The sequence below is a fragment of the Alligator mississippiensis genome, chromosome 12, assembly GCF_030867095.1.
Source record: "Alligator mississippiensis isolate rAllMis1 chromosome 12, rAllMis1, whole genome shotgun sequence".
Taxonomy (NCBI): Eukaryota; Metazoa; Chordata; order Crocodylia; family Alligatoridae; genus Alligator; species Alligator mississippiensis.
Genome location: NC_081835.1, coordinates 40,130,467 through 40,156,965, shown reverse-complemented (window position 1 = coordinate 40,156,965; position 26,499 = coordinate 40,130,467). Strand labels below are relative to the sequence as shown.

Genomic DNA, 26,499 nt, shown 5'->3' with positions numbered 1-26,499 from the left:
GTAGGGGTGTAGACAGTAAGAGTGTAGCACTTTTTCATTACTGAAGATGGGCTTCAGAAATAACCCTAAAACATGAGGAACAACTTTGAAGAGCTTTCTGAAGCATCTGCACCCTCCAGCAGTCCTCCAGTATCCCACAGTGCTCTGATTTTCTCTCCTGCAGCCTCCCCGCCATGGTCAGGGAAAGTGGGGCAGACAGCCAGTGAGAGCTCTCCTGTGTACCTGGCTATCCTTGGGAACCTCTGGAGACCAAGAGGCATGCAAAGATTCCTGTTCTCTAGCACTGCCACTGCATGGCTGAACAGCCAGGGAGAGGGGAGGGGGACACACATCTGTATAGTGCTGAAGCTTACTGAATTTGAAGGAGTCTGGGATTTGGAGCATTTCTATACCCTAAGGAACTGAACTGACTGAATTTCTCCATTCTTTCAGCAACTCCTGGCTATGTTCCTCCACCAGCTGTCTTTGATTCTGAAACCTTAGAAGCAGCACCCTCTATCAGTGCCATTGGTCCAGCAAAAAAGAAGAAAAAAGGTTAGAGGAAACGTTTTCTAAAATATTTAAGTAAACAGTCTACACCTAAAATTCAGTAATAGCACAGCTATAGCTGTAGCATTAGTACTTGCTCAAAACAAGTGATGGTCAAAGGTTCTCCTAGTCCAGTATCTAACAATGGTCAATCCATGCTTCAGAGGAAGAAGTAGAAAGCCCTCCCACATGTGAACAGGGGATGACATGCTCCCAAGGAAAGAAGGTTCATAATGCCTAATTGCTAGAGGTCAGGTTCATCCTTATGGCCTTGAGCTTTTTGGGCTTCCAAAATGTTGTGTGGCATTTGATATTCTTCACTGAGGACATCTGTGCATTTGAACTTGTGGGGTATAGCACACCTAGCTTTGAGCTACAGAATTGCCTAAAAGAGGAAAGGATGCACAAGAGCTCACCCTATTCAAAGCCAAGGGAGTGCACCCCCCTCAATTGCATTGCCTCAGTTCCTTCACAGCCACCTCAGAAAGCAAACTCATGTCTTGGGTCCCCTGGCTACTGAACTGTAGATTTTTAGTTTAGAATATTCTAGATTTGCACAATTTAAAATTGACATGCACCTTTGGTAGTCCTTGGCAAAATGCTCCCTAAGTGCAGTTTGTTGTGTTTCAGCCCCTACCATGAGAGCAGTGGCTGTGCATAAAGCCTTGAGAAGATCATGACCATTACTATCGTTGAGTTTCACTCCTAAGTCACAAAAGAACTTTGAAGACCTTCCTTTCAATGGTCTGGACCTATTCAGTGACAGAACAGGGAAAGATTGTTGCTAGTGTATTCCAGAGGACCTGCTTTTTCCTCAGTTTGTGCAGAAGGAGGCCCTCCCTACTATTTGACCTTGCTCTTCCAAAGGCAATCTCTCTCTCTCTCTCTCTCTCTCAAAAATGATGTATAATTAGGATCTTTCTGCTTACTGTCTATATCTGCATCCAATAAGAAATTCTAGCAGCAAAGGGTCGGGGCTTTCTGGTTCTCATCAGCTCCTCCAAGCAGTCTCAACAAGATGGTCAAGAACTGTACACAAGATTCCATCACATTTCTAATCTTCCCTCCTTTAGCCCTCATATCATCTCTTCTTCCAGTTCCCCATCACTGGGTACTAGAAGTTTGTCTGCAGTAGAAACTCCATCCAGTTCTTCACTAAATCAGGTTACTTTCCTCCTTCCCTCTACAAGGACTTAGCACACAACAGGCATGTTAGAGGAAGTGTGGTCTCCTACGGGAGGGAGATGTAGAAAAGGTTCAGTAGGAACACTGGGGTTTTTTGCTCCTCTTGATATCCCATGTCCTCCTCTTCTCACCCTTGACCTCAGAAATCTCAACTCATTCATAGGAATATTGGTGTTTGTGATGTTATCCCTCTTTGAACTTAAAGGGCTGGTATTCAGGTTTAATATGTAAAGAATGCATCCTTCCATCTGGCAATCAAACCCACCCATAAGAACATAAGAGGTGCCACACTGGGTCCGACCAGTGGTCCGTTTATCCTAGTATTCTGTCTCTGACTGTAACAGAAATAGATGCTATAGAGCAGAAAAAATTGACTTGGGTATTTGTAGAGTGATCTATCCCCTATTAAATATCCTCTCTGGCATCTGCCATTATTGGTTTAGAAATGCTACAGGAAACTTCTCCAGCCTTTCTGTTCAGTAGCCATTAATAGATCAATCATCCATGAATTTATCTAGTTTCTTTTTGAACCTGGCTATGCTATCTGCCTCTACGACCTGTGGCAATGAATTCAATAGGTTAACTTCATGTTGCTTAAAGTACTTTCTCTCATTATTTTAAATCTATCACCTAGTTCTAGTATTCTGGGATTTGGTGAACAAGGTACCTATGCTAGGTACCTTGGGTTCTGCATGGAACAAGACTACCACTTCCTAGTTCTTCTATTTAGCTTGTATGTAGCACCAATAATCTACACCGGGGTGCTTGATCTATGGCCCACTGGCCAAATGTGGCCTACAGAGCCATGCGGGGCTCCCCATGGGTTGGAACATTTAGCAGTGGGGGAGCAGTGGCCATTAATATGGCTACCTTCCCACCTGCCAAATTCCCAAACCCCAAGCCCTGCATAGCTGGTCGGAGCCAGGCTGCAGTCCCATCCCCCATGGGGCTGGATCACGCCTACTTCCCCTTCCCTTTCCCCTTCCCTGGGGATGGGTCGAAGCTGGGCTATACCCCCTTTACGGTCTCCCCTGAAGGGCTGGCCATGCCTTCTCCACCCACAGTGCTTAGTTGAAGCTGGGCTTATTTGCAACTGTGCTGTCCTCCACCCCTGTGTGGCTGGGTTGGGGCTGGGCCATGGCCCCTCCCCCATGGGGTTTGGTCCTGTGGGACCACCCCCCTTCCCCTTCCCTATAGGGCTGGGTTGGGGTCAGGCTTTTCCCCATCTATGTGGCTGGACAGCGAATGCTGTGCTTGCCCCAGGCAGAGGATTGGGAGCACTGGCCAGGACCTGGTCTATAGACAGAGTGAACACTGCTTATCTGGCCCACTGGGGCAAAAGGTTTCGAACTGGCTACAGCGGTGGTGGCAGTCGCTCATGGTCAAGGATGATCATACCCACAGATCAAGTAAAGGGGTGTAAATGAATCCATTGATAGCTAAGGCCTGTCCTAGAGCCACAGACTCTGGCAAACACCACAGGTGGTGCTTAAAGGGAGGGTCAGATCACGGATTTTTCAGTCTCATTTCCTTTCCTTCCATTTTTGTCGTTTTTCTGTCTCCAGGGTGAGAGAGTTTTCCTCAAAGTAAGATGTACCTTCTTTTGCACGGCATCACCATGTAGCCCTGTCCTGGGCTAGTTTTTTCTAAATTTGTGGTGTCATGCCTTGAGGGTGTCCTTCAAGCGTTTCCTCTGGCTCCCTTGTGTCCTTTGTACTTAACTGAGTTGGAAGTATAGCAGTTGTTTTGGTATGCATGCTTCAGGCATGCACACATAATGCCCTTTCCATTGCAGCTGATGTTGAATAAGCAACGCTTCCACACTGGTGGTGTTAGCATTAGTGAGGACACTGGCGTTTGTGCAACAATCCTCCCATTTTATACCAAGGATCTTCCAGAAGTAGTGCTGGTGATGGCGTTCCAGGCTTTTCAAGTGTAGGTCACCAAAACTTCGCAGCTGTTGGGAAGAGTTGGGATTACCACAGCCTTTTATAGTAGGAGCTTTGTTCAATTCCCGATGTTGTGATCGTTGAACACATGATGATTCAGTCTTCTGAAGGCAGAGCTAGCACATTGGATCCTATACTGGATCTCCTCGTCGGTGTTGGCTTTCTTTGAGAGATGGCTGCCAAGATATGCAAAGTGTTCAACATTCTCCAGCTCCTGCCCATCGGTGAGGATCTTTGCTGGGGGAGTTAATTGGTCTGGAACAAGCTGGTGAAGCGCCTTTGTTTTGCGAATGTTAAGGATCAGTCCCAGGCATTGGTGTGCTTGAGAAGCAGTTAAGGGATGTTTGTAGGTCCTCCTATGTATATGCAATGACAACACAATCATTGGCATATTAAAGGTCCACAGTCGGGTCAAAGGCTTTGATCAAATCAATAAAGACTATATATGGTTCCTGGTATTGTTCTCGGCACTTTTCCTGGATCTGCTGGGCTGCAAAAATCATGTCAGTGGTGCCTCTTGGTGGTCTGAAACTGTGTTGAGACTCAGAAAGGATTTCCTCAGCAAAAGGGAGCAGTCAGTTCAGCAGAATTTGAGCAAGGATCTTCCCAGCAATGGAGAGGAGGGTGATACCTCAATAGTTTCCCCAAGCAGATGTATCTCCCTTTTTAAAAACGTTGATGATATTGACATTCCTTAGGTCAGCAGGAATTCTGAGAAACACTGTGTGGAGCTTGTTGGTCATAGTTTCCCCACCAACTTTGAAGACCTTAGCTGGTATGACATCAGTCTGGTGGGCCCAGATGTTTTGTTGTTCTTCATTTGGTTCTTCATGTATCTTTTCTCCTGCTGGGCTTCTTCAGAGGTAGGTGGACTGGCAAGTGCTTCCCTTACTGGATGCTGTGGGATGGATTTGATGGTTTCATCAGTCACCATCAGTTCTCAGTTCAGGAGTTTTTGGTAGTGTTCCTTCCAGTGGTTTTTGATGGACTTGTCTTTGAGGGGCATACTGCTGTCTTCAGATCTAAGTAAGGTGAGCCTGCGAGAGTTTTGTCCGTACACAGCCTTGATTGCACTGAAGAAGTTCTGCATGTCATGATTCTCAACAAATTGTTGGATTTCTTTTCTTTCACCTTCTCTTCCCACCATTTGTTTTTGATTTCTCGAATCTTCCTCTAGGCTTCAGCTTTAAGCTGTTGAAAGGTTCCCTGCTTCTTACTGAATGTAATGGTTTTGCCAGTCACAGAAATCTTTTCTCTTCTGGTTGGAAAGGGCTTAGATCTTTGTTTGTTGTTTGTTTTCATCAAACCAGTCCTGATGGTGTTGGGTGATAAAGCCAGTTAATTCTGTACAAGCCTCATGGATGGTCTCCTTTAGAGCTTGCCTATTTTCTTCAACAGGAGTTATAATTTTCAGTCCTAAGATTGACACGTTTCTTGCTGAGATATGTTTGGAGGGCTTCACAGTATCTAGGGGTCTGAAGGCATTTGATGTACTGTCTTTGGACTGATCTTTGGACTGATCTAGATTGCTTTCAATGTTTCAGTGCAACTCCACTGGACATGATTGATATCACTAAGTGATTATCAGTCCAGCAGTCATCAGCTCCTCTCATAACATGTGTGATATGAACATCTTCTAGATTACATCCTTTTACAATGGTGTAGTTGAGGAGGTGCCATTGTTTTGAGCAAGGATGTTGCCATATTGTTTTGTATCTGTCACATTGTCTGAAGATAGTGTTAATAATGGCAAGGTCATGCTCTGCACATTTACTGTGTGAGAGGATGATCTTATCCTCTTTCATGATAATAGTCAGGATTTCCTCAAGGTCAGCATAAAACTGTTCTTTCTGTTCTTCTTTGACATCGAGTGTTGGGGTGTATGCACTGATGATGGTAGCAAGTGAATTATTGGTCACTTGGCAGTGGAGAGTCATGAAGCGGTCTTTCTGAATTTCAACAGGGAATTCAGTCATTTGGCTGACAATCTGGTTCTCAGTGGCAAAACCAATGCCATGTATTTGCCTGTCATTTGCAGGTTTCCCTTTCCAGAAGAACATAGGGCCACCCTCCTCCCCTCCCTCAGATGGTCTTTGTCTACACATCTGGTCTCACTGAGGGCAGCGATATCTATGGTGTATCATGAGAGTTCTCAGGCAACAATAGCTGTTCTATGTTCAGGTCTCTCACTGTTTGGGTCATCTAGTAGGGTTCGTACGTTCCAGGATGCAAAGGACTGTTTTTTGTGTTTCAACTGCAATTTGAGTGATTCCACTGGAAGTAGCTATCCAGCCAGGTAAGATAAGGTGGGACAGCCTGTTTGGGGCACCAATTCTAGCCTCTTCCCATGTGGGGTGAGCAGAGGGATCCTAAAAAGGACTGCTCAGTTGAGATCACAGCTGCCAAATCACCCTCTTGTCCCATTCCAAGGGTGAAACGACCAACACACAATCAATGCCTGCTTATGGATCTGTGACTAAGGACTCCCAGTGACCACTTTCTGTCCCTGTTGCCACTTGTCCATCGCCATAGGACTTTGTAGAGGTTATGGGTATTGATGATTGGTTATTGTGATAGATGTTGGATCCAGTGAGAGAAGTCTACATGCGCCTCACATTTTACATGAGGAGGCTGTTGCGCATTGGCAACTGCATGTATCTTGGTGGAGGAGAAACCTGTGTGGCAAGGAGATCCAAGATGACTGGGGTTACTCTTGCACTGCAACCTTCATCCGCCTTTGCAGCTGTTGAGAAGTATGCCTTCTTCATCCATCTGCTCCACCATTAAGGTTTTTGTTCTGTTGTGTTGGACTGCTCTTCATGTGATACCTCACCTTTGACTATACCATGGGTGATCCTACCAGAGGTACAAGATTCCCAATGATGTTGCTCTTAGGGTCATCAGTACATGCAAGCCTCTCCACCCTATCAAGGTAGCACTCTGTGAAGAGGGTTTGAGCACCACTGGTCTCCTCAAAGAAGCTCCCAGATGGTAGATATACATCTCAAGGCACCTAATCCACCTGGAGTATTGACTCTTAAGTTTCACCTGCTAGTAAGACCTCCCTTCACCAATTTGCTAGTCATGCAACCTCCTGCAATCAATGGCTGTTTTCATGTCCCTCCAGTCACAGCCTCTCATCCACGCCATCTCTACATACACCAAACCTAGAAATGAGGTGATTAAGTCACTCTGAGGGCTCCCCTTCCTGCATGTATTAAGCATGATTTTAGAAGCAGTGGCTGTGGATATCCCCAGAATAGCTCTACTGCTTCAGTTTTGGATTTGGCACCTACAGGAAAAGAGAAGTTGGGACTAAGCTGTGCTTTTCAACAGTGTGCTCAGGAGCATCTCAAAATCTACCATAGGGGAAATCCTATTCTTGAGTTGCAAATAGAATCAGTTCCATTGGAGTTCAGGGAATATTTTATAAAACTTACTTCGACCTTATTAGAACATGTCTATTCAAACTGCATTTTAGTAGGTATTCAATCTGCTACAGGGGTGAATGAGTGCAGTACAATGTCCCTCCACCTCTACATTATCTTGAAGGTCAGTGCTTTATGTCCAAGGTGATCTCAAATTTTCATGCCTTCAACATTTCCCCTTATGCAATTTCCGGATACGTACCAAGCTCACCCAGATAGCCCTGCCTTCTCATTTTAAACATTAAAAGGATAAGGACAGACATTACTCATAAACTGGTTTAAGTTATCAAAAACTGGTTTAAACCTGTAACAGAACAGTGCACATAAACCAGTTTGAAAATGAATTAAACTGGTTTGAGATAAACCTGGTTGAATGTAGTATCAGACTTAACTGATTTGGCTCAAACCAATTTATGCAATGTCTGTCCCAGACCCTTTGTTGGTTTAAGATAAACCAGACACCCTGAGCATGCTCTTGGGCTGGGCGGGGCTGGTCCCTCCCCTCTGCTCTCTAGCTGGAGCAGGGGCAGGGTGTGGCCAGGTGCCAGCCTACCATGGCCCTTGAGGCAAATTTATCTCTCCATCCCCTCTCCCACCCACCCCTTGCGATGGCAAACCTGGGGACCACAGCTGCTGTTTGTCAGCCCCAGCTACATCTCCATGGCTTGCCTGAAAATAGGCAGGGACTGAGTTAATTGCTCTCTTTGTCCCCTCTCTCCCCCCAACCCCTGGGGCTTTGGTTTTAGTCTCTGGGGAGTGTCCCAGGAGGGGGGAGAGAGGCAAGCTAGTGTGAAGGTGGCAAGTGTTGGCAAAGACCTGACAATCATCACACATGCTGATTAAGAGTTAAGAGAAGTTGCAAACAGCTTCACCAAAGAATGCAGAGAGTTATATTTACATTATAAAGCCTTTCTGAATGCCTGACTAAGGACATACAAAAAACTAGAACTCTTGGTTCCAAAATGATACCTTTTATTAGACCAACTGGAAAATGGCAAGAAAACTGTCTTTCTCTGCAAGCTTTCAGGATCAAAAGGAGACATTCTGCCCTCGGGATTAGTAAAACTAATTCTTGTTTTTCTGGTTTACATTTTAAGTGAGACTAAGCTGTGTATGCTGTGTTTTACTGGGCTGTATCTTAGCTTAGGTGAAGATTTTTGGTAGTTCCCTGTTGTATGCTTTGCAAATTACTGTGTTCAATACATACTTGCTTCAGAGAGGACTTTTCCTCCATCCCCTGTCTGCTAGCCTGGGCTGGTGCCTGGCCACGCCCCATCCACTCCAGCAGGGTGGGGTGAGAGCCTTGGAGGGCATCTCTCTTCCCTCCCCTTTGGCAGTGGCTGGCAGACAGCCCCTCCCCCCTCCGGCCTTCTGGCTTGAGCCACTGCAGGCATGTGCTTGCATTTCCTGGTTTAACAGAGCATGTCTGTCTAGTTATTAATCCTACAGTCTGTATTTATAACTAGCATGTCTTGTATTCCTTTCAGGGTAACCCATGCTGAACCCACTAGTTTTGGAACTGTCTCATTGATTTATGTAATGACATGATAATATACTTGTATCAAATTAATTGTAAAGAAAAAAAGTATGACCCATTTAGCAAGCTGATTTAAAAAAAAATATATGCACTTGCTGGGGAAGTCGCTCCCCAGTGTTCTTGGCCTTGTAATTTAGGACTGCAAGCCGGAGTATTTTGAATACAGACTTTGTGTGGTGTTTTGTCAGTTGCTTTTTTAGTTTTGACTAGTAAGTGCATGGGTATCCCTAGGTGAGTATCTTGATTGATTCTTAATGAAGGGCTGTATTTGCTATGGCTTATGTTGGTAAAAGTGTGCTTCTTTTCAAGGAGGGAAAAACCAAAAATTTGATTACAGCAAAAGTTCCTCTCCAGACCCCTCTGAAATGGAGGAGAATCTTGAAGGAATCCAGCCTGAAGCTGATACAACCCAACTAGAGAAGGTATAGTACAAACTGGGCTTGGGGTGGGGATGTGGGGAGGGAGGAGGAGAGACAAAAAATGCAGCATAAATAAAAAAGCTGGGTGCGGGCCTCTTAATACTAAGAGAAATTGCAGTTCAGGAGCTCAGTGCTGCTCTCCAGCAAGATTTTTGCATCTGAGCTTGGAATATAGGTCTTGGCAGGAACAGTGTCAGGAATACAGGAATCAAGGAACAAATGCTACTTGCTACATAGTTAAGTTTCTTTTTAAAAGTGCATATCTCATCCACTTACATGCTGGATTGGCTTGAAAAATGGTGTGCCATTCCGCTGTACTGGGTAGAGTCCACGTTGCAAATTTGAAGTCATTTAGGAGCCTGGAGCATAGGACTGCAAGGTGCTTTCTGGTTAATTGTGTCTAGTCCCCAGCTATCACAGGGAACCACATCATATAATCCTGTTCAAAACATTCTGTAGAAGAAGGCTCCATCAATATTTTCCGTTCTAAATTATGTTCTAGAGTAGGATTCTTCTACATGTCCTGGAGCATTGTGTACTGAGAGTTTAATTGGCCTACAGACATAAATGATGTGGGAGGGAGGCAATGAAGGTTAAGGATGATACCTAGATTGTGGATAATAGAAGCAAACGGGAATTTTTGAGTTAAGAAGCAACTTAGAGTAGTTAGCATGATTTGAAGATGGCTTTTCTACTGTAGCACGCTGCGGTCCCAGGGGCAGCCGTGATGCCCCCTGGTGGCCCCATACGTCATGCCCTGCTCTCCTGCCATGCTTCACTGTACTTTTTGTATAGAGATGGAGGATGCCTTGAAAATCCTAGAGCAAGCCTTACTCTGTCCGCTGCCCAGCAGGTCCCTCCTGCACTGCTGGCCTCAATACTGCCCTTCAGATGCTTGGGCACGCTCAGTCTGTCTGTGCCCTGGAGGCGACTCTAAGCTTTAAAGGCTGACTGCATGGCTCCATCCTCCTGTATACCACACCTCATGCTTCACAGGTGTCGCTGTATTGTCACTCTTCTGTTGGGGCTTTGACCTTCTTGGCCTCCACCCCTTTTCTCTAGCTGGGCCTTTTAGCCTGGGCCCACTGTATTGGACCTGGCTTCTAGGCACCAGCTCTAGTATTATGCTCTTGGGCGCTGGCCCCTTGGCCCCACATCTCTCAAGTGCTTGGTCCCTGGCCACTATTTACCAGGCCCCCTGACCCCTGCTTCCACCTTTCTCAGGCATTGGGCTTCTCTGCCCAGCTCTAGACCCACGACTCTGTGGCCTCACACTCTGCTCAGCTCCCGCTCAGCACAGCTCAGCACCTGTTCTGCCTTGAGCCTACCCCCAGGATGACTTAAGGCAATTGCATGCCCCTAGGGCACTAATTGGATTTCCAAAGAACACCCATCACCATCCCAACCCAAACCACTGGTATAATTTAACTGAATAGTAAACCTTTTGGCTACAGCACAAATCTTCCCTTCTGGGCAAACAAATATTATGAAAGGAAAAGCATGCTTCTGCTTTAAGAAGAAAACCTCTTCCCCCATCAGAGCAGTCCACACTCTGGAAACAACCTCCAGCAGCACTCACTACTTTACTCTGGTTTAGGGTCCCTCAGGCAGCTCCTTCCCTCCAGAGAGCTCCTCTCCCTGGCAGCAGCAGGACCAGACTGCTTCAGGCTGTATTCTCCATGTTGGCACTCAGGAGCTGCAGCCCTCCTGCTGCAATAATGTTCCTTCAGCAGTCTCCAGGATCTTACTGCTGGCTCCACTCAGGGCCTCTGTTTATATACAGCCTAAGCCCAGCCCACTCCCTAGTCATTTGGTCCCTGATTGCCTCCCGGCCACCTGCTGGCCGCTAAAGTAGCAGGAGCACCAAGCCTTGTGCCTCATCTATCATAAAGCACCAGATTTAACTGAAGCAAAATTAAAAGAAATTATTCAAAAACAGTGAGAAAAAAATAATAGGAGTCCCAGTTACCCAAAGTGAAAACAGAGGTATGATGCTTGGAATATTCAATTTAACATAGTAGTAGGAATGAAGAGGTGCTGAGAGTGTAGATGTAGAACACTGCAGAAGGATGAGATTTGGATTGTATGTTACATTAGTGCAGGGAATTCCCAAAGAGGAAGAGTCATAAAATCAAAGAAAGTTAGGATTGGAAGGGACCTTAGGAGGTTATCTAATCCAACCCCTGCTTAAAGCAGGACCATTCCCAACTAGATCATCCTAGCCAAAGCTTTGTCTAGCCGGGTTTTGAAAACCTTGAAGGATGGAGCTTCTACCATGTCTCTGATTAACCTGTTCCAGTGTTTTACTACCCTCCTAGTGAGAAAATTCTTCCTACTATCTAACTGAAACTTCCCTTGCTGCAATTTGAGATTGTTGCTCCTTGTTCTGTCATCTGCCACCACTAAGAACAGTTTAGCTCCATACTCTTTCGAACACCCCTTCAGGTAGTTGAAGGCTGCTATTAAGTCCCCTGTTAGTCTCCTCTTCTCTAGACTAAATAAGTCCAGTTCCCTCAGTCTTTTCTTATAAGTCGTGTTCCCAGCCTCCTTACCATTTTTGTTGCCCTCCGCTGGACTCATAGTGTCATAGTGCTTAGGGTCAGAAGGGACCTAAACAGATCATCAGGTCCAACCCCAGCGGACTCTCTCCAATTTGTCCACATCCTTTCTGTAGCAGGGTGCCCAAAACTGAACACAGTACTCCAGATGTGGCCTCACCAATGCTGAATAGAGGATAATAATCACTTCCCTTGACCTACTGGCAGTACATCTACCGATGCAGCCCAGTATGCTGTTAGCCTTCTTGGCAACAAGGACACACTGTTGGCTTATATTCAGTTTACTGTCCAATGTAACCCTGAGGTCCTTTTCTGCAGAGCCGCTGCCCAGCCAGTCAGCCCCTATCCTGACTGGCTGGATGCATGGGATTTTCCATCCTAAGCGCAGGACTTTGCATTTGTCCTTGTTGAACCTCATGAGATTCCTTTTGGCCCAATCCTCCAATTCGTCTAAGTTGCTCTGAATCCTAGCTCTACCATCCAGCATATCTAGTACTCCCCCCAGATTGGTGTCATCTACACACTTGCTGAGGGTGCACTCTATGCCATCTTCCAGATTGCTAATGAAGACACTGAACAAAGCCTGCACCAGAACCAACCCCTGGGGCACTCCATTTGATACCAACTGCCAAGTAGACATCAAGCTATTGATTACGATTTTCTGAGCCTGATGCTCCAGCCAGTTTTCTATCTACCTTACAGTTCATTCATCCAGCCCATAATTCCTTAGCTTGCCTATGAGAATGCTGTGGGAGACCATATCAAAACCCTTGCTAAAATCAAGGTACACCATATCTGCCAGTCTCCCCACATGCACAGAACCAGTCACCCAATCATAGAAGGCAATCAGGTTGGTCAGGCATGACTTGACCCTGGTGAATCCATGATGACTGTTCCTAATAACCTTTTTCTCCTCCAAGTGCTTAGAAATGTATTCCTTGAGGATCTGCTCCATGATTTTTCCAGGGACTGAGATGAGGCTAGCGTACGTAGTTCACTGGATCCTCCTTTTTCCCTTTCTTAAATATGGGTACTGTGTTTGCCCTTTTCCAATCATCCAGGACCTCTCCTGATTGCCATGAGTTTTCAAAGATGGAGGCCAGTGCCTCTGCAATCACATCAGCCAACTCCCTCAGCACCCTTGGGTGCATCCCATCCAGCCCCGTGGACTTGGTACACATCCAGCTTTTCTAAGTAGTCTCTAACCTGTTCTTTCACTAGGAGTCCAACACATCTGAACATCTGTGGGGTTATCCCAGGCTCTAGCAACATCCACATGAATGAAAGTGGATGTTACACTTAACTTAGCTCCTGGCTGGAGCATCAGGCTCAGGTAACAATAATTTGGATTATTGAGGAGCATTGGATTTGCAGCTGAATACAAAGGCTTTAACCTGTGGCCTAGCAGAGCTGCTGACCACAAGGCAGAATGATATCTAAGCCAGCCATTTGCTTATGCTAAGTAACCATCTTAACTATGTCAACCATTTTCTGAGGAAAAAGCAGCAAATAAGTCTGTGTGCTGTGAGCCAGCTACAGTAAGGAATGAGATTAGATACAGGGGCCCAAAAAAGGTGGAAGATGGTACAACCTGAGACAGAAAAACAGACTGGAATGTGAAAAAACATGTAATTGGTAACAGAATCCGAGATGAACATATGCAAAAAGGTGAATAGTGATTGGTGAAGAAGCCTCCAGAGGCTTCCAGGTTTTAGTCAAAGTCCGCCCATTGACTGAAGAAAAGGAGTCAAGGCCTTAGACATGCGCTTATAGCAAACAGACATGTAAATGATGAAGTGCATAGGCAATTCCATGCTAATGAAGCAAACAGTAAACAGAGGCGGAGCTTGAGATGGGAGGAGAAATGGGTGGAACATAGGAGGGGCGAGGGTAGAGTAAATGTTAATGAGTATAAACCAAAGTGTATAAATATGGGAAAAAACTATTGTTCAGGGCTGCTCCTTGTCTGTTATGGTGAGGGAGCTCGCCTGAAGCTGTCTCCATTCTGAATAAAGCTGTTGTGAGCAGTGTGTGCTGATGTTTGCTCCCTGCTCTGCTCTTGCTAATGAGTAATAGGATCCATGGGTAATTGGACCGTCGTCTCCCTAGTCGTTGGGTGCTGCATGGAGTCAGGGTCTAATAGAAATCAGCCTAGGGTCTGCAGCAATAGAGAAAGGAGGATTCCTTACTTTTAAAGCTATTCTTTATTTTTGATATACAACATACATGCAAATGAATGAAATGCATAGCAATTCCATGCTAATGAAGCAAACAGTAAACAGAGGCGGAGCTTGAGATGGGAGGAGAAATGGACGGAACATAGGAGGGGCGAGGGTAGAGTAAATGTTAATGAGTATAAACCTCGCGTAGGTTCCTAGCTGTATTACAGGACCTTCACCTTATCCAGGAAGTGCACAGCCCCACTAGGGGTAACGCCTTGCTGGACCTGGTCCTGGCCACGGGGGATGACCTGGTGAGGGGACTGCAGGTCCTTGACCACCTGGGCAATAGCAGTCATCACCTGTTGTATTTCACTAGCCAACGCAGGGCGTCTAGGGCTCACACCAAGGCTAAAGCCCTTGACTTCAGAAGGGCCAACTTCAATGAGCTTAGGAGACTAGTGGGGGAGGCACTAAGGGCCCAGAAGGTAGAGGAGATGGTAGCCCAGGAGGGATGGTCGTACCTTAAAGGGGCGATCCTCCAGGCCCAAAGGATAACAGTCTCTGAGAGAAGTAAGGTAAGAGTGCTCAAAGACTCCCTTGGCTCAGCAAGGGCATTCAGCAATGCCTGAGGACTAAAAGGGAGGCATACAACCAGCGGAAGGGAGGAACTATCACCAAGGAGGAGTACTCCTCCTCGGCTCGAGAGCGTAGGAGGGCTATTAGGAAGGCCAAGGCAGAGATGGAACTCAGGCTAGTGTCCAGGATTAAGGACAACAAAAAGTCCTTTTTCAAGTACATTGGGAGCAAGAAGAGGGCACCAGGCAATGTAGGGCCCCTGCAAGACACAAACGGTAATCTTCTGGCCACGCCAGACAAGAAAGCTGATATTTTTAACAGTTTCTTTGCCTGTTTTCCTGAACAGGGACCAGGATATCCCACCTACCAGGGACAATCTTGGGGATAGCTCTATCAAGCCTTCAGTCAGTGCAGATGTAGTTAGGGATCTTCTAGAAGGGCTAGACATTTTTAAATCTGCAGGTCCAGATGCCCTCCACCCAAGGGTGTTGAGGGAGTTGGCGCAAGGGTCATCGCGGAGCTTTTGGCCTGGCTGTATGAGCATGCGTGGTCATCTGGCCAGGTGCTGGGGGATTGGAAACTGGCTAATGTGGTCCCTATTTTTAAGAAGGGGAGGAAGGAGGACCCAAGTAATTATAGGCCTGTAAGCCTCACCTTGGTGCTCGGGAAGCTCTTGGAGAGGATCATCAAGGAGCATATCTGTGGGGGGCCTGCAGGGGAGATCATGCTCAGGGGCAATCAGCATGGCTTCACCAAAGGCAGGTCCTGCCAGACCAACCTGATTGCCTTTTATGACCAAGTAACTAAATCCTTGGATGATGGTGTTGCTGTGGACATAGTCTTTCTAGACTTTAAGAAGACCTTTGACACTGTCTCTCACCCCATCCTCATCAACAAATTAAGTGACTGCGGCATTAATGCCTGCACAGTTGGATGGGTAAAAAATTGGCTGATGGGGCGCACCCAGAGAGTAGTGGTGGATGGGTTGTACTCAGCCTGGCGAGATGTGAGCAGTGGGGTACTCCAGGGCTCGGTCCTCAGGCCTGCGCTGTTTAACATCTTCATCAGTGACTTGGATGAGGGGGTGGAAAGCACGTTGTCCAAGTTTGCTGATGACACTAAGATGTGGGGCGAGGTGGACACACTTGAAAGGAGAGAGAGGCTGCAACTAGATTTAGACAGACTACAAAAGTGGGCAGAAGAGAATAGGATGGGGTTCAACGTAGACAAATGCAGGGTGCTGCACCTTGGGAGAAAGAATCCACAGCATACATACAGGCTGGGGAGTTCCCTTCTTGAAAGCACAGAGGCGGAAAGGGATCTCGGAGTCATTATTGACTCCAAGATGAACATGAGCCGCCAATGCCAGACCGCAGCCAGCAAGGCCAGCCATACCTTGTCATGCATCCAAAGGTGCATCTCAGGCTGGTGATACTCCCCCTCTATGCAACTTTGGTCAGGTCGCAGTTGGAGTACTGCGTCCAGTACCGGGCACTGCACTTCAAAAGGGATGCGGCCAGCCTGGAGAGGGTTCAGAGGAGGGCCACCCGCTTGGTGAGAGGGCAGCAGGACAGGCCCTACGAGGAGAGACTGAAGGACCTGAACCTGTTCAGCCTCAGCAAGAGGAGGCTGAGGGGGGACCTGGTGGCTGCCTACAAGCTCATCAAGGGGGATCAACAGCAAATAGGCCGAGTTCTTTTCTCCCCAGCACCACCTGGGGTGACGAGGAACAATGGTCATAAGCTGAAGGAGAATAGGTTTAGGTTGGAGATTAGAAGGCAATATTTTACAGTTAGGGTGGCCAAAATCTGGGACCAACTTCCCAGGGAAGTGGTCCTCGCCCCTACCTTGGGCAAATTCAAGAGGAGGTTTGGATGATCACCTGTCAGGAGTCTTGTGAATCCAGCATTCATTCCTGCCTGTGGCAGGGGGTTCAGGCTAGATGGATCTGTTCAGGTCCCTCGTAACCCTAGCAAGTATGAAACTATACCATTTCAGTGTTTTTCCTCATAATTCTTTTCTCATCTTTTTTTATTATCTGTCACACAACAACATATCTCATTGAGCTGAATATGGGTTATGCTATGGCCCACAATTAATAGAAAATTAAAATGGCATGGTCTGCTATGTCACCCTGTCTGTTCCCCAGTACAAAGGTCTCCTCAGCACATTTTGTAGTATGCGGTATTCTTTATCAGAGCACAGGTTTGACTCCTGGTTTTGTTCTATTAATATTCCTGTTTGCTTTTTCAGGATGCCAGTGAAAGAGAAGCAGTGATCCCTTCAGTGCAGCTGCAGAGATACCGTGCGTATTTTCGAGAGCTAGATCTTGACGTGTTCACCATACTCCATTGTGGGCTGCTAACAAAGTCGGTTTTGGACACAGAGATGCACACAGAGGTGAATGCTTTTGTAACAAGAGGGGTAGGAAGGATGCTGCAATTTGATGAAATGTCAATTTCAGGAAGTACCACCAAGGCCATGAGCAATATGGGAAATTGGTAGGCCACTTCCTGTTCCAGGGGAAGCACAGGAGACGGACATCTTTAGATTTGCATATTGTCACTGTCATAAAGTTATTTTGATGCTGTTCTTGTAACTCCATCTGATTTTGCAGCTCCAGGCTCTTTCAGCTTTGAGCAATCTTTGACTTTGAAAGATTAATGCATTTTAAGTGAGAAGACAATCCTGATTACTCAAGTGTGTAGGAAATTGCATGTTAAAAACCAGGCACCAGTTGGTGATACATTATCAATGTCCCAGGCAAACTCTTTTCAGTTACTCATGGAACTGCACAGTTAATCAAGGATGAAATTCAATGCAGACAAATGCAAAATGCTGTACCTCAGGAAGAATAATAAAAAACACAAATATAAAATGGGTGACACCTGGCTAGATGGCAACACTATGGAAAAGGACTTGCGGGGTCTTGGTAGATCACAGTCTTGATATGAGTCTGTGGTATTACGCAGCCACATAAAAGGCAAATGTGGTTTTGGGATGTATCAACTGAAGCCTTCGGTGCAAGACACAGGAGGTGATAGTGCCTCTATTTGGCACAGGTTAGGTCTCATCTGGAGTACTCTATGTAGTTCTGGGCTCCACATTTTAAAAAGGATTTGAAGAAAGTAGAGATGGTTGAGGCAGGTAACAAAGAGGATCAAGGACTAATAAAGTAAGTCATAGGAGTGTTGGCTACAAATGTCCAACTCGGGATCCTTAAAATTCTAGTTTATTAGGCGGATTGAAACACTGTAATCATAAACCTTGGGGCTGGTCCCCACACACACGCACACACATACACACACACAGTAGCAGGCTACAGAGTCAGGTATACCTATCCTACAAGCACTGGAGTCTGTCGTTGAGGCTTCTTTCAGCATGGTGTTATCTTCCAGAAGGGGGTCGCCAGCTGGTCCTTCTGGCTGGACAGGTCTGGTTGAGTTGGAGATCAAGAGGGCGCCACTGAGGGTCACTTTTCACTGCCTTTTATCTGTCCCTGGCAGACTTTGGTGACTTCCCAGTTTTCAGGTTTGCCCAATCCAGGGGTCATTGACCCTCGTGGGACTTCGCCCCCCCTCGGTGGCTACTGGACAGCATCTGTCAGCCCCAGGGGTCGTCCGCATGTACGTGCAGGTTTGGGAGTCCGTTGATGAATTTAGAATAGGGCTCTGGGAGTGGTCGATCTGGAGATATTCAGCCCAAAAGTTGGTCTCTGGCGTTGATTAACTCAGGCCAGGGCTTCTAGCCCTTGATCAGTGAGGTTTAGAGATTTCCCGGTTGTTACATTGTCTTCTATTGAGTTCTTCTGTTGGTTGATCTGCAGCTTCCCAGGTGTTAATTGCTGTGTGCTACCTTGTTACACATTCAATCACTGATTCACTGGCTCTTTCAGGGGCCAGCCTGATACAGTGAAGGACAGTTTGATTCCTACCCTTGTTAACATTGTTACAATGTATAACTTACTAAAACACATTTAGTTGAAAGGTGAGGAGTATAAAATATAAGCTACAAATGCCATGGCACACAAATAGATAAAAATACCAAACTACAAGGGGAGATACAAAATGCGCACATACAAATTTTAAAACACAATTCCTTATCTTAAAGTGAAAGAGAGAAGAAGGAAGAAAAGGTAGAAAAAGAGAAACATATCCAAAGAGGGGAGAGCAAATGCAGGCAAGAGGAAAAGGGGGCTTTCTGCTACAGGAGAGGCTGAAGGAGCTAGGCATAGGATCACAGGAAAGTAGGGCTTGAAGGAACAGGGTGGGCAGATTTCTCCGTGACTAAACCAACCAAGTGTCTTTCTAACCTTCTCTTGAGAATTTCCAGGGATGGAAATTCCACGGTTTCTCTAGGTAGCCTATTTCAATGTTTGACTGCCCTCATAGTAAGAAAGTTCTTCCTAATCTCCAACCTAAATTTTCTCTGCTGCAGTTTGAGGTCATTGTTCCTAGCCCTGTCCCCTACAGCCACAGAGTGTCTCTCCATCCCCTCTGTAATCACCCTTCAGGTATTTGAAGACTTATCAAATTCTCCCTCAGTCTTCTCTTCTTGATATTAAACCATTGTAGTACTTTCAACCTTTCCTCATAAGTCATGCTTCCAAGTCCTCTAATAATTTTTGTCACTCTATGCTTTGTAGTCTGTCTATATTTTTCTTGAAACATGGGCCCACAACTAGACACAGTACTACAAGTGGGGCCTCACCAATGCCAAATAGAGTAGAAGCATCAGTTTCCTTGACTTACAAGAGACACTTCTGTTAATACAATCCAGTATGCTATTGGCTTCTTTGGCAACAAACAAGAGTGTACTGCTGGCTCATATTCAGAATATGGTCTACAGTAACCCCCAGACCCTTCTCTGCAGCGCTTCAGTCTAGCCAGTCATTCCCCAGTCTGTATTTGTGCATGCTGCTATTTTTCCTGAAGTGCAGGACTTTGCACTTGTTTTAGTTGAATTTCATTTGACTGATTGTGGACAGTTTCTCCAGTTTATCTAGGTCATTCTGGATCCTAGCCCTGCCCTGCAGAGTGTCTGCAACTTCACCCATACTCGGTGTCATGCACAATTTGCTATGTGTACACTCAGTACCATCTTTCAAACATTAATGACAATGTTAAACAATACTGGACGGAGGGCAGACTCCTAGGGGACCCCACTCTGGGCACATCTACATGTGTGCCCCACTGAGCAGTTGGTACTACACAATCATTTTGTACTTGCAAGTACTAAATGACTGCTCAGTACCCGCTGGTACTGTGCAGTCCCAGTGGCACGCAGACTGTTTCTGACCCTACTGCACAGTAGCAACTGCTCATTGCTACTGTGCAATAGTGGTGGTGTCACGGTTAGTGCCCACCACTGCTACATTGCTGTAGTGACAAGCTATGTTGCTGTAGCTCATCACTTTGATAACATAGTATTTTGAGTAGACATGCCCTCTCAGGCTGAAAGAGCTAGGATTATTTATTTTAGAGAGAAAACTGAGGTGGGATTTGATAACAGTCTTCAAATACCTGAAGGGCAATTGATAGAACGGATTGAGATGGGCTTTTCTCTGTGACTGTAAAAGACAGGATTAGGAGCTTTGGCCTCAAGAATGCAGCAGAGGAAATTTAGGTTGGAGATTAGGAGGAACTTTTTGATTATGAGGGTGGTTGGGAATTGGAACATGTTAACTAGAAAAATTGTGGACTCTCCATTCTTGGAAATTTTCAAGAGTACGTTGGACAGACACTTGGCTGGGATGGTTTAGTCAGGGATGATCCTGCCTTGAGCAGGGGGTTGAGGTAGATGATATTGAGGTCCCTTCCAGCCCTACTTCCTTATAATCCTATTCTTCCTTTCTTAAATATGGGACCTATATTTGTCCTGTTCCAATCATCTGAGAACCTCACCTGACCTCTACAGTTTCTCAAATAGGATAGCCAATCACTCTGAAATTACCTCAGGCCATTTCTTCAGTACTGTAGGGTGTATCCATTCTGGCCCTGCTACCCAGAAAACATCCATTTTATCTAAGTAATCCCTAACCGATTCTTCCATTACTCTAAGTTGTTTGTCTTGTTCCCTATCTTTGCTGCTAACTGTACTTATGGTCTGGTAGCTAACACTATTTGTAAAGACTGAAGTAAAAAAGGCATATAAGAAGAAAAAGCCAAAATCTCTTCCCTTGGGTGGGCAGTATCATGTCCATCTGAGTGGACTGGAAATAGAATCATACAATCATAGAAAATTAGGGTTGGAAGGGACCTCAGGAGGTCATCTAATCCAACCCCCTGCTCAAGTAAAGGGGAAGGATTGCTTCCCCCAGTCTCCTGACAGTGCTCCTACTAATGTAGCCCAGTATGCTGTTAGCCTTCTTCACAACAAGGGCACACTATTGGCTTATATTCAGCTTATTGTCCACTGTAACCTTTAGGTCCAGGTCCTTTTCTACACAGCTGCTGCTTAGCCAGTCGGTCCCCAGCGTGGGATTGTTCCGTCCTAAGTGCAGGACTTTGCACTTGTCCTTACTAAATCTCATGAGATTTCATTTCGTCCAATCCTCCAATATTTCAAGGTCTCTCTAAATCCTAGGCCTACCTTCCAGCATGTCCACTATTCCCCCAGCTTGGTATCCTCTGCAAACTTGCTGAGGGTGCACTCTATTCTACCTTCCAGGACATTGATGAAAATATTGACCAAAACTGGCCCAGGACCTACCCCTGGGGTGTTGGCACTGGATTTATGACCCAGATACCTTTTTCTGGGCAGACCCAAACCCACAGACTGGCCATGACTTCTCCATTTGATAATAGGCAAATGTTATTGATACACAGTGATAAGAATAATGCAGGCAAGGCAAACAATCCTATATCTACTGATCCTAAGGCTATCACAAAGGGAAGGTGTCTGGCCAGAATGCAAGCTTCACCCCTCAGTTCTCTCTTGAATGTCAGATGTCAGTAGCCTGGAGGTCAAGGGCCAAGTGCCACTAGGAGTATGGCCCCTAGTTGACCTCTCCAACACTTGCACCAGGAAGTTGTCCCCAGCACTCTCCAAAAACTTCCTGGATTGCCTGTGCACTCCTGTATTGCTCTTCCAGCAGATGTTTGGGTGATTGAAGAACCAAGGCCTGTGATCGGAAAACTTGTGCTAGCTGTTTGAAGAAAGTCTCATCCACCACATCCTCCTGGTTTGGTGATCAGTAGCAGACACCCATAACAACATCATCCTTGTTGCTGTCCCCTCTGATCCTAACACAGACATTCGATAAGCCTATCTCAAGTTTCATACCGGAGCTCTGAGCAATTATACAGCTCTTTTAACTAAAGCGTAACTCCTCCTCCTCCTCTTCTCCCCTGCCTGTCCTTCCTAAACAGTTTGTACCCATCCATGACAGTACTCCATTCATGCAAGCTATCTCACCAAATCTGTATTATTTCAATCATGTCATAGTTCCATGACTGTGCAAGGATTTCCAATTTTTCCTGCTTGTTTCCTAGGCATCATGCATTTGTGTACAGGCATCTGAGGTAACTAGCCGATTGCCCTACTTTCTCAGGAAGGATGAGAAGGCCTCCCCTGTTGCCCCCTCCTGCTTGCACTTTTTCTAGGTCCCCCGCGTCCCTATTTATCTCAGGGCTTTTGTTTCCATTCCCTAGTTTAAAGCCCTCTTCACTAGATTAGCAAGCCTGTCTCTGAAGATGCTTTTCCCTCTCTCTGTCGGGTGGATCCCATCTTTTCCTAGCAGTCCTCGGAACAACATCCTGTGCTTGAAGAAGCTAAAGCCCTGCTGGCAATACCATCTCTCTAGCCATTAATTGATTTGCAGGTTGCATCTGCTCCTGCTCAGGCCCTTTCCCTTGGTCAGGCCAGCAGATGGATTTCCCATCCCACACAGAAGGGGGTTTCCTTTTTCTTTTTGGCAATGGTCTTGATCTTCCCAACCTTGAGGATGCCTGGCATGGCCTCTTCCACCACTGCTAGGGCTTCATATCTGTTCTCTGGGCAAATTTCTGCAGGTGGAGATGAAGATTTCTCTTTGTTGCCAGAGGTCACAAGCTTCCCTTTCCTGGATGTCCATCCTCTCCCTTCTGTAGCTCCACCTCTGGGGGTCTTTCCGCCACAGTCCTAGAAGTCTCCTCCAGCACTGAATCGATAAAGTCATCATGGTGAAGAATGCTTTGAAGCCTTGCCACCTCCTCCTGTAGCTCTCTTGCCTGCTCCCTGAGGGACACCACTTGTAGGCACCACTCAAATCACAGTCATTTGCCACCCTGACTGTCACTGGAAGGAACCTGCAAGCCACAGTCTCCACAGTGCCAAATGACCTATGTGGAAGCCTTGACAGTGAGCGGGTCTGCCTGGACATATACCCTACAGGTGCGAGCACAGGAAGAGCTGACAGTGGCAGTGGCTCTGGCATTGCGAGGTCCTCCAGCTATTTCTCTGGGTCTCTTAATTTGCCACCTCTCTTCCTGCCCCTCTTTCCGAACAGACCTTCCCTAGCAAACTTGCCTATATGGTGGCATGTTTACTGCTCCTTGGTCCCAAAAGGTTTCTTTTTTCCTGCTTCCTGTCACCAGTGTTACAGTGAAGGAAGGTGAGAGAGAATTTCCAGGTAAACTTCCTAATGAACGTACCTGCACTTGGGACTCTAGTTAAGCAAGCAGCTAAATATTCGTCCTAACTCCTGAGTTTTTGCTACTTACACTAAATATATGTAGATTAGCTACTTTTAATTAAAGAAGGAGCTTACCTTAAAGGCTCTCCTTCTAAGAGATGGGGTGGCAAACTGACCTGTGAACTGGTTGCAGACTGCTTGCCCCATTTGCTGTTCCTGTTTGCTCACTAGAAATGAAATGTTGAATTGGATGTGCAGTCCGATTATTGGAAGTTTCCCCTCATGACTTTGCATGCAGTAGCCAACATAAGAGTAGATGGAACAAATTTATTGAATCAGTTAGGGTATGTTGGTAAAGCCTTCAGCTGGTACACAATAGGTCTTTCCCCACAACTGTAGGGTAATAACACAGACAATAAAATGGTTTGCCTCCCTCTTGGGGGTTTACTAACTCAGTCAGTCTTGTCATGATAATATACACACCACATATCTGCCATGTTTGTCCAATGCCTAAAGCACAGCTTTGAGAGTGTGTATCAGCCTTAATTGTTATGGACAGTGCTGTAAATAACCCCGGATCTTTATGTTCCATCTTTTGGTTGAGACCTGTTATAGGAGATTACAATACTAAAGTATTTTCTCACTTTAAATTGCAGGCCAGAGAAATTGTCCAGCTGGGTCCTGCAGAACTTGACTTCCTTCTGCAGGATTTGTGCTGGAAGCTGGAGCACGTGCTGGTACCAGGCACTACAAAGAAAACTCCTTTCTTAAAGGTAGGTATAAAAATGAGTGGTGGGGAAAGGCCGGTGCTCAAGGTTTGAGGATGACGATGTTAGTGATATATGGCCCTGTTTGACTGGGAAATTTCAGACATCATTTTAAATCTTTAGACTAACAGATGAGTTTAGTAATGTGTCTGTCTGATTCGCAGCTGGGTACAAGAGTGGCATGCATCCTTTTGAGAGATTGCCCTGCTGAGAGGTTTGCAGCTGGTGGTTCCCTGCAGGTGTCTGGGTAACAGCTAATCCAACAAGAGCAAGAGACCAGAGGAAGACTCTGGCCAGTTCTCCTGGAAATAAACCAGCTCAAGCTGAAGAGTAATTTTAGCCCTTCCCTTCCCTTCTCTTGGTAGAATTAGAAGCTCCAGAAGAAGCAGCCTCTCCCATCTCCTGAGGGACGAGAGACCAGAGGATGGGTGCTAAATGAGGGATTGTGCTGGAGTACTTTTAGCCCTTTGACTCAACTCAGCTGCTTTCTACCCTCCTGCTTCTCTACAGGTTGTAAATAGGGACAGCAGACTCTGCCAGTGCAAAAGAGTGTAGCAAGGAGTCTTTAGGTCCAGCACACAGCCCTGCTGCCACCTTTATAGCATCATGCCTATCCCTGGGATGCATATTTGGATCCCAAGAGGAGGTGTCCAGAGAAAAAGAAAACTTCTGTTTGGATCATTTGGATCTCCCATCTCCTTATCCCAATAGAGTTCAAAAAACAACTATGTTGATTATTTTAGTACTCAGTTTTTTGATTCTTTCTTATACCCAGTGTCCTGAGGCTTTGACTCTTGGTTCCTCTGAGTAAAGTGAACATAAGAAATGCCATACTGGGTCTCACCAATGGCCCATCTATCCCAGTATCCTGTCTCCAGCAGTGGCAGGGGTGGCTGCTATAGAGCATTGATTCTCAGCCAGGATGTCATGGCACCCTGGGTACCTTGAGATCCTTTCAAAGGCTCTACAGGGTACTTACTATACAATGTTAGCACTGTTAGATATGCAAATATCATTCACATAATATACCCAGAGATTTCAAATAATGTTAAAAATGTTCTTCCCTTTGGGGGCTTTCTGATTTCTTTGCAATACAAGAATTCTTTTTTTGTAGTCCAAAAACAAGTCTATTCAAGGGTGCATCAAATCTGAAAAGGTTGAGAACCACTGCTATAGAGGGAGAGCATTGAACCAGATTGTGATGTTCCCACTGATTGCCCTGTCTATGGCCTCCTGCGGTATAGTCCGACTCTTGCCTGCCACATCTTTATTAATTTTGATGTTATTAGTCAGGAGGTATTACTGCCGCAGTGGGACACTGGCAATCTATCAAGGTTCCTATCAGTGTTACAACCTATTTGATGGTTCTCTTGACTGACGCCCCAGATTTATGTCATCAGTCGAATCCCAGTCTTATTTGAGTTGAACAATTCTCTTTATTATTATTTTTCTTTTACATTCACAGTTAGCTCACAAACATATGGATTGTGGCTATTTCAAACTGTTTTTTAATACTTTCTAATTATCTTTTGTAAACACCTTTTATGAAATCTCTTCTTTAGTAATACACAACAGTATAAAATTAACTATGGAACAATTTCTTTACTATACAGAAAATTTTACTTTCAGTTTCTTTCTTTTTATGCAGTATCTTATCTTGTTTATCTCTTCAGTCAGCTCCCATGTTCTTTCTGCTAGGGTGGGGAAGTAACGTCATATCCGGCTCTCTTCTCGTTCTCCCCTCACCCTTGAAGAACAGTTAGTCCCTATCAACATAAAAAAAAACCAGAAAAGCAAACCAGAGTAACCTCAACTTGTTTTTCTTCTTTCTCTCTGATGAGCATCCTCAACTCCTTTTGTTTCTTGCAGCTTCTCTCCGCCGTGTACCTCTCTTTCCCTGAGCAATCGGAGGGTCAATTTATATACTCTGGAGACTTCCAGTTTCCTTCCCCCGTCGTGCCTTCTCTGACACACTGGACTGACCCCTGGGATCTCCCTGACTCAGTAGTCTTCTCCAAGGTCTCCTTCTCAGAGTCTTCTTTCACTCCCATCTTGTCCTCTGTGCTGTGCCATCCCGCTCTGGGCTTTTTAATCCGCAGGGAACAGATGCTTCTGAAGCACCGTTCTCCCCACTCGATCTCCTTTCCTGTTTTTTCAATTTGTTTTTTTGTTAGTCATTCTTCACACAGATATATATATTCTTTATTTAGTGTCCTCCCTGGCATCCACAATTATTGGTTTAGAGATGCCAGAGAAAACATCTCCAACCATTCTGTTCAATAGCCATTGAAAGATTTTATATGAATTTGTATGGTCCTTTTTTTAACCTGGCTATGTTATCTGCCTCTACCACCTCCTGTGGAAATGAATTCCACAAGTTAGCTTACATGTTGCTTTTAAAAAGTGCTTTCTTCTGCTAGTTTTAAATCTGTAGCCTACTGTAACAGGATCAAGCCCCAGGAGTGGCTGTGATGCCTCCTGGTAGCTGCACAACTCCTGTCCTGCTCCGGCCTTAGGGTACACTACCTTCTTTTTTTCCTGCCACACCTTGATATACTTGGTTTTCAAAAGGGAGGCTGCCCAAGGGTCCTAGAGCAAGCCCTGGTCCATCTTCCTGCCAGTTCCCCCCTCAAGACTCATAGATTTCATAGACATTAGGGCTGGAACGGACCTCAGAAGATCATCGTGTCCATCCCCCTGCCCGAGGGGCAGGAAGTCAGCTGTGGTCATAGGATCCCAGCAAGATAAGCATCCAAATTTCTCTTGAAGGCTTTCA

General features: G+C 45.7%; 1 protein-coding gene across 3 annotated transcripts in view; it reads left to right on the top strand.

Annotated features, from left to right (window-relative positions):
- FANCD2 (FA complementation group D2) overlaps positions 1-26,499 on the top strand; it is a 208,938-nt gene that overhangs the window by 113,347 nt on the left and 69,092 nt on the right. For all 3 annotated transcript variants that reach the window (XM_059716123.1, XM_059716124.1, XM_059716125.1), the window contains 4 exons: positions 433-534; positions 8,937-9,049; positions 16,596-16,742; positions 23,613-23,729. In XM_059716123.1, the coding sequence (XP_059572106.1) occupies positions 433-534; positions 8,937-9,049; positions 16,596-16,742; positions 23,613-23,729 (479 nt within the window). The remainder of the gene's footprint in view (positions 1-432; positions 535-8,936; positions 9,050-16,595; positions 16,743-23,612; positions 23,730-26,499) is intronic.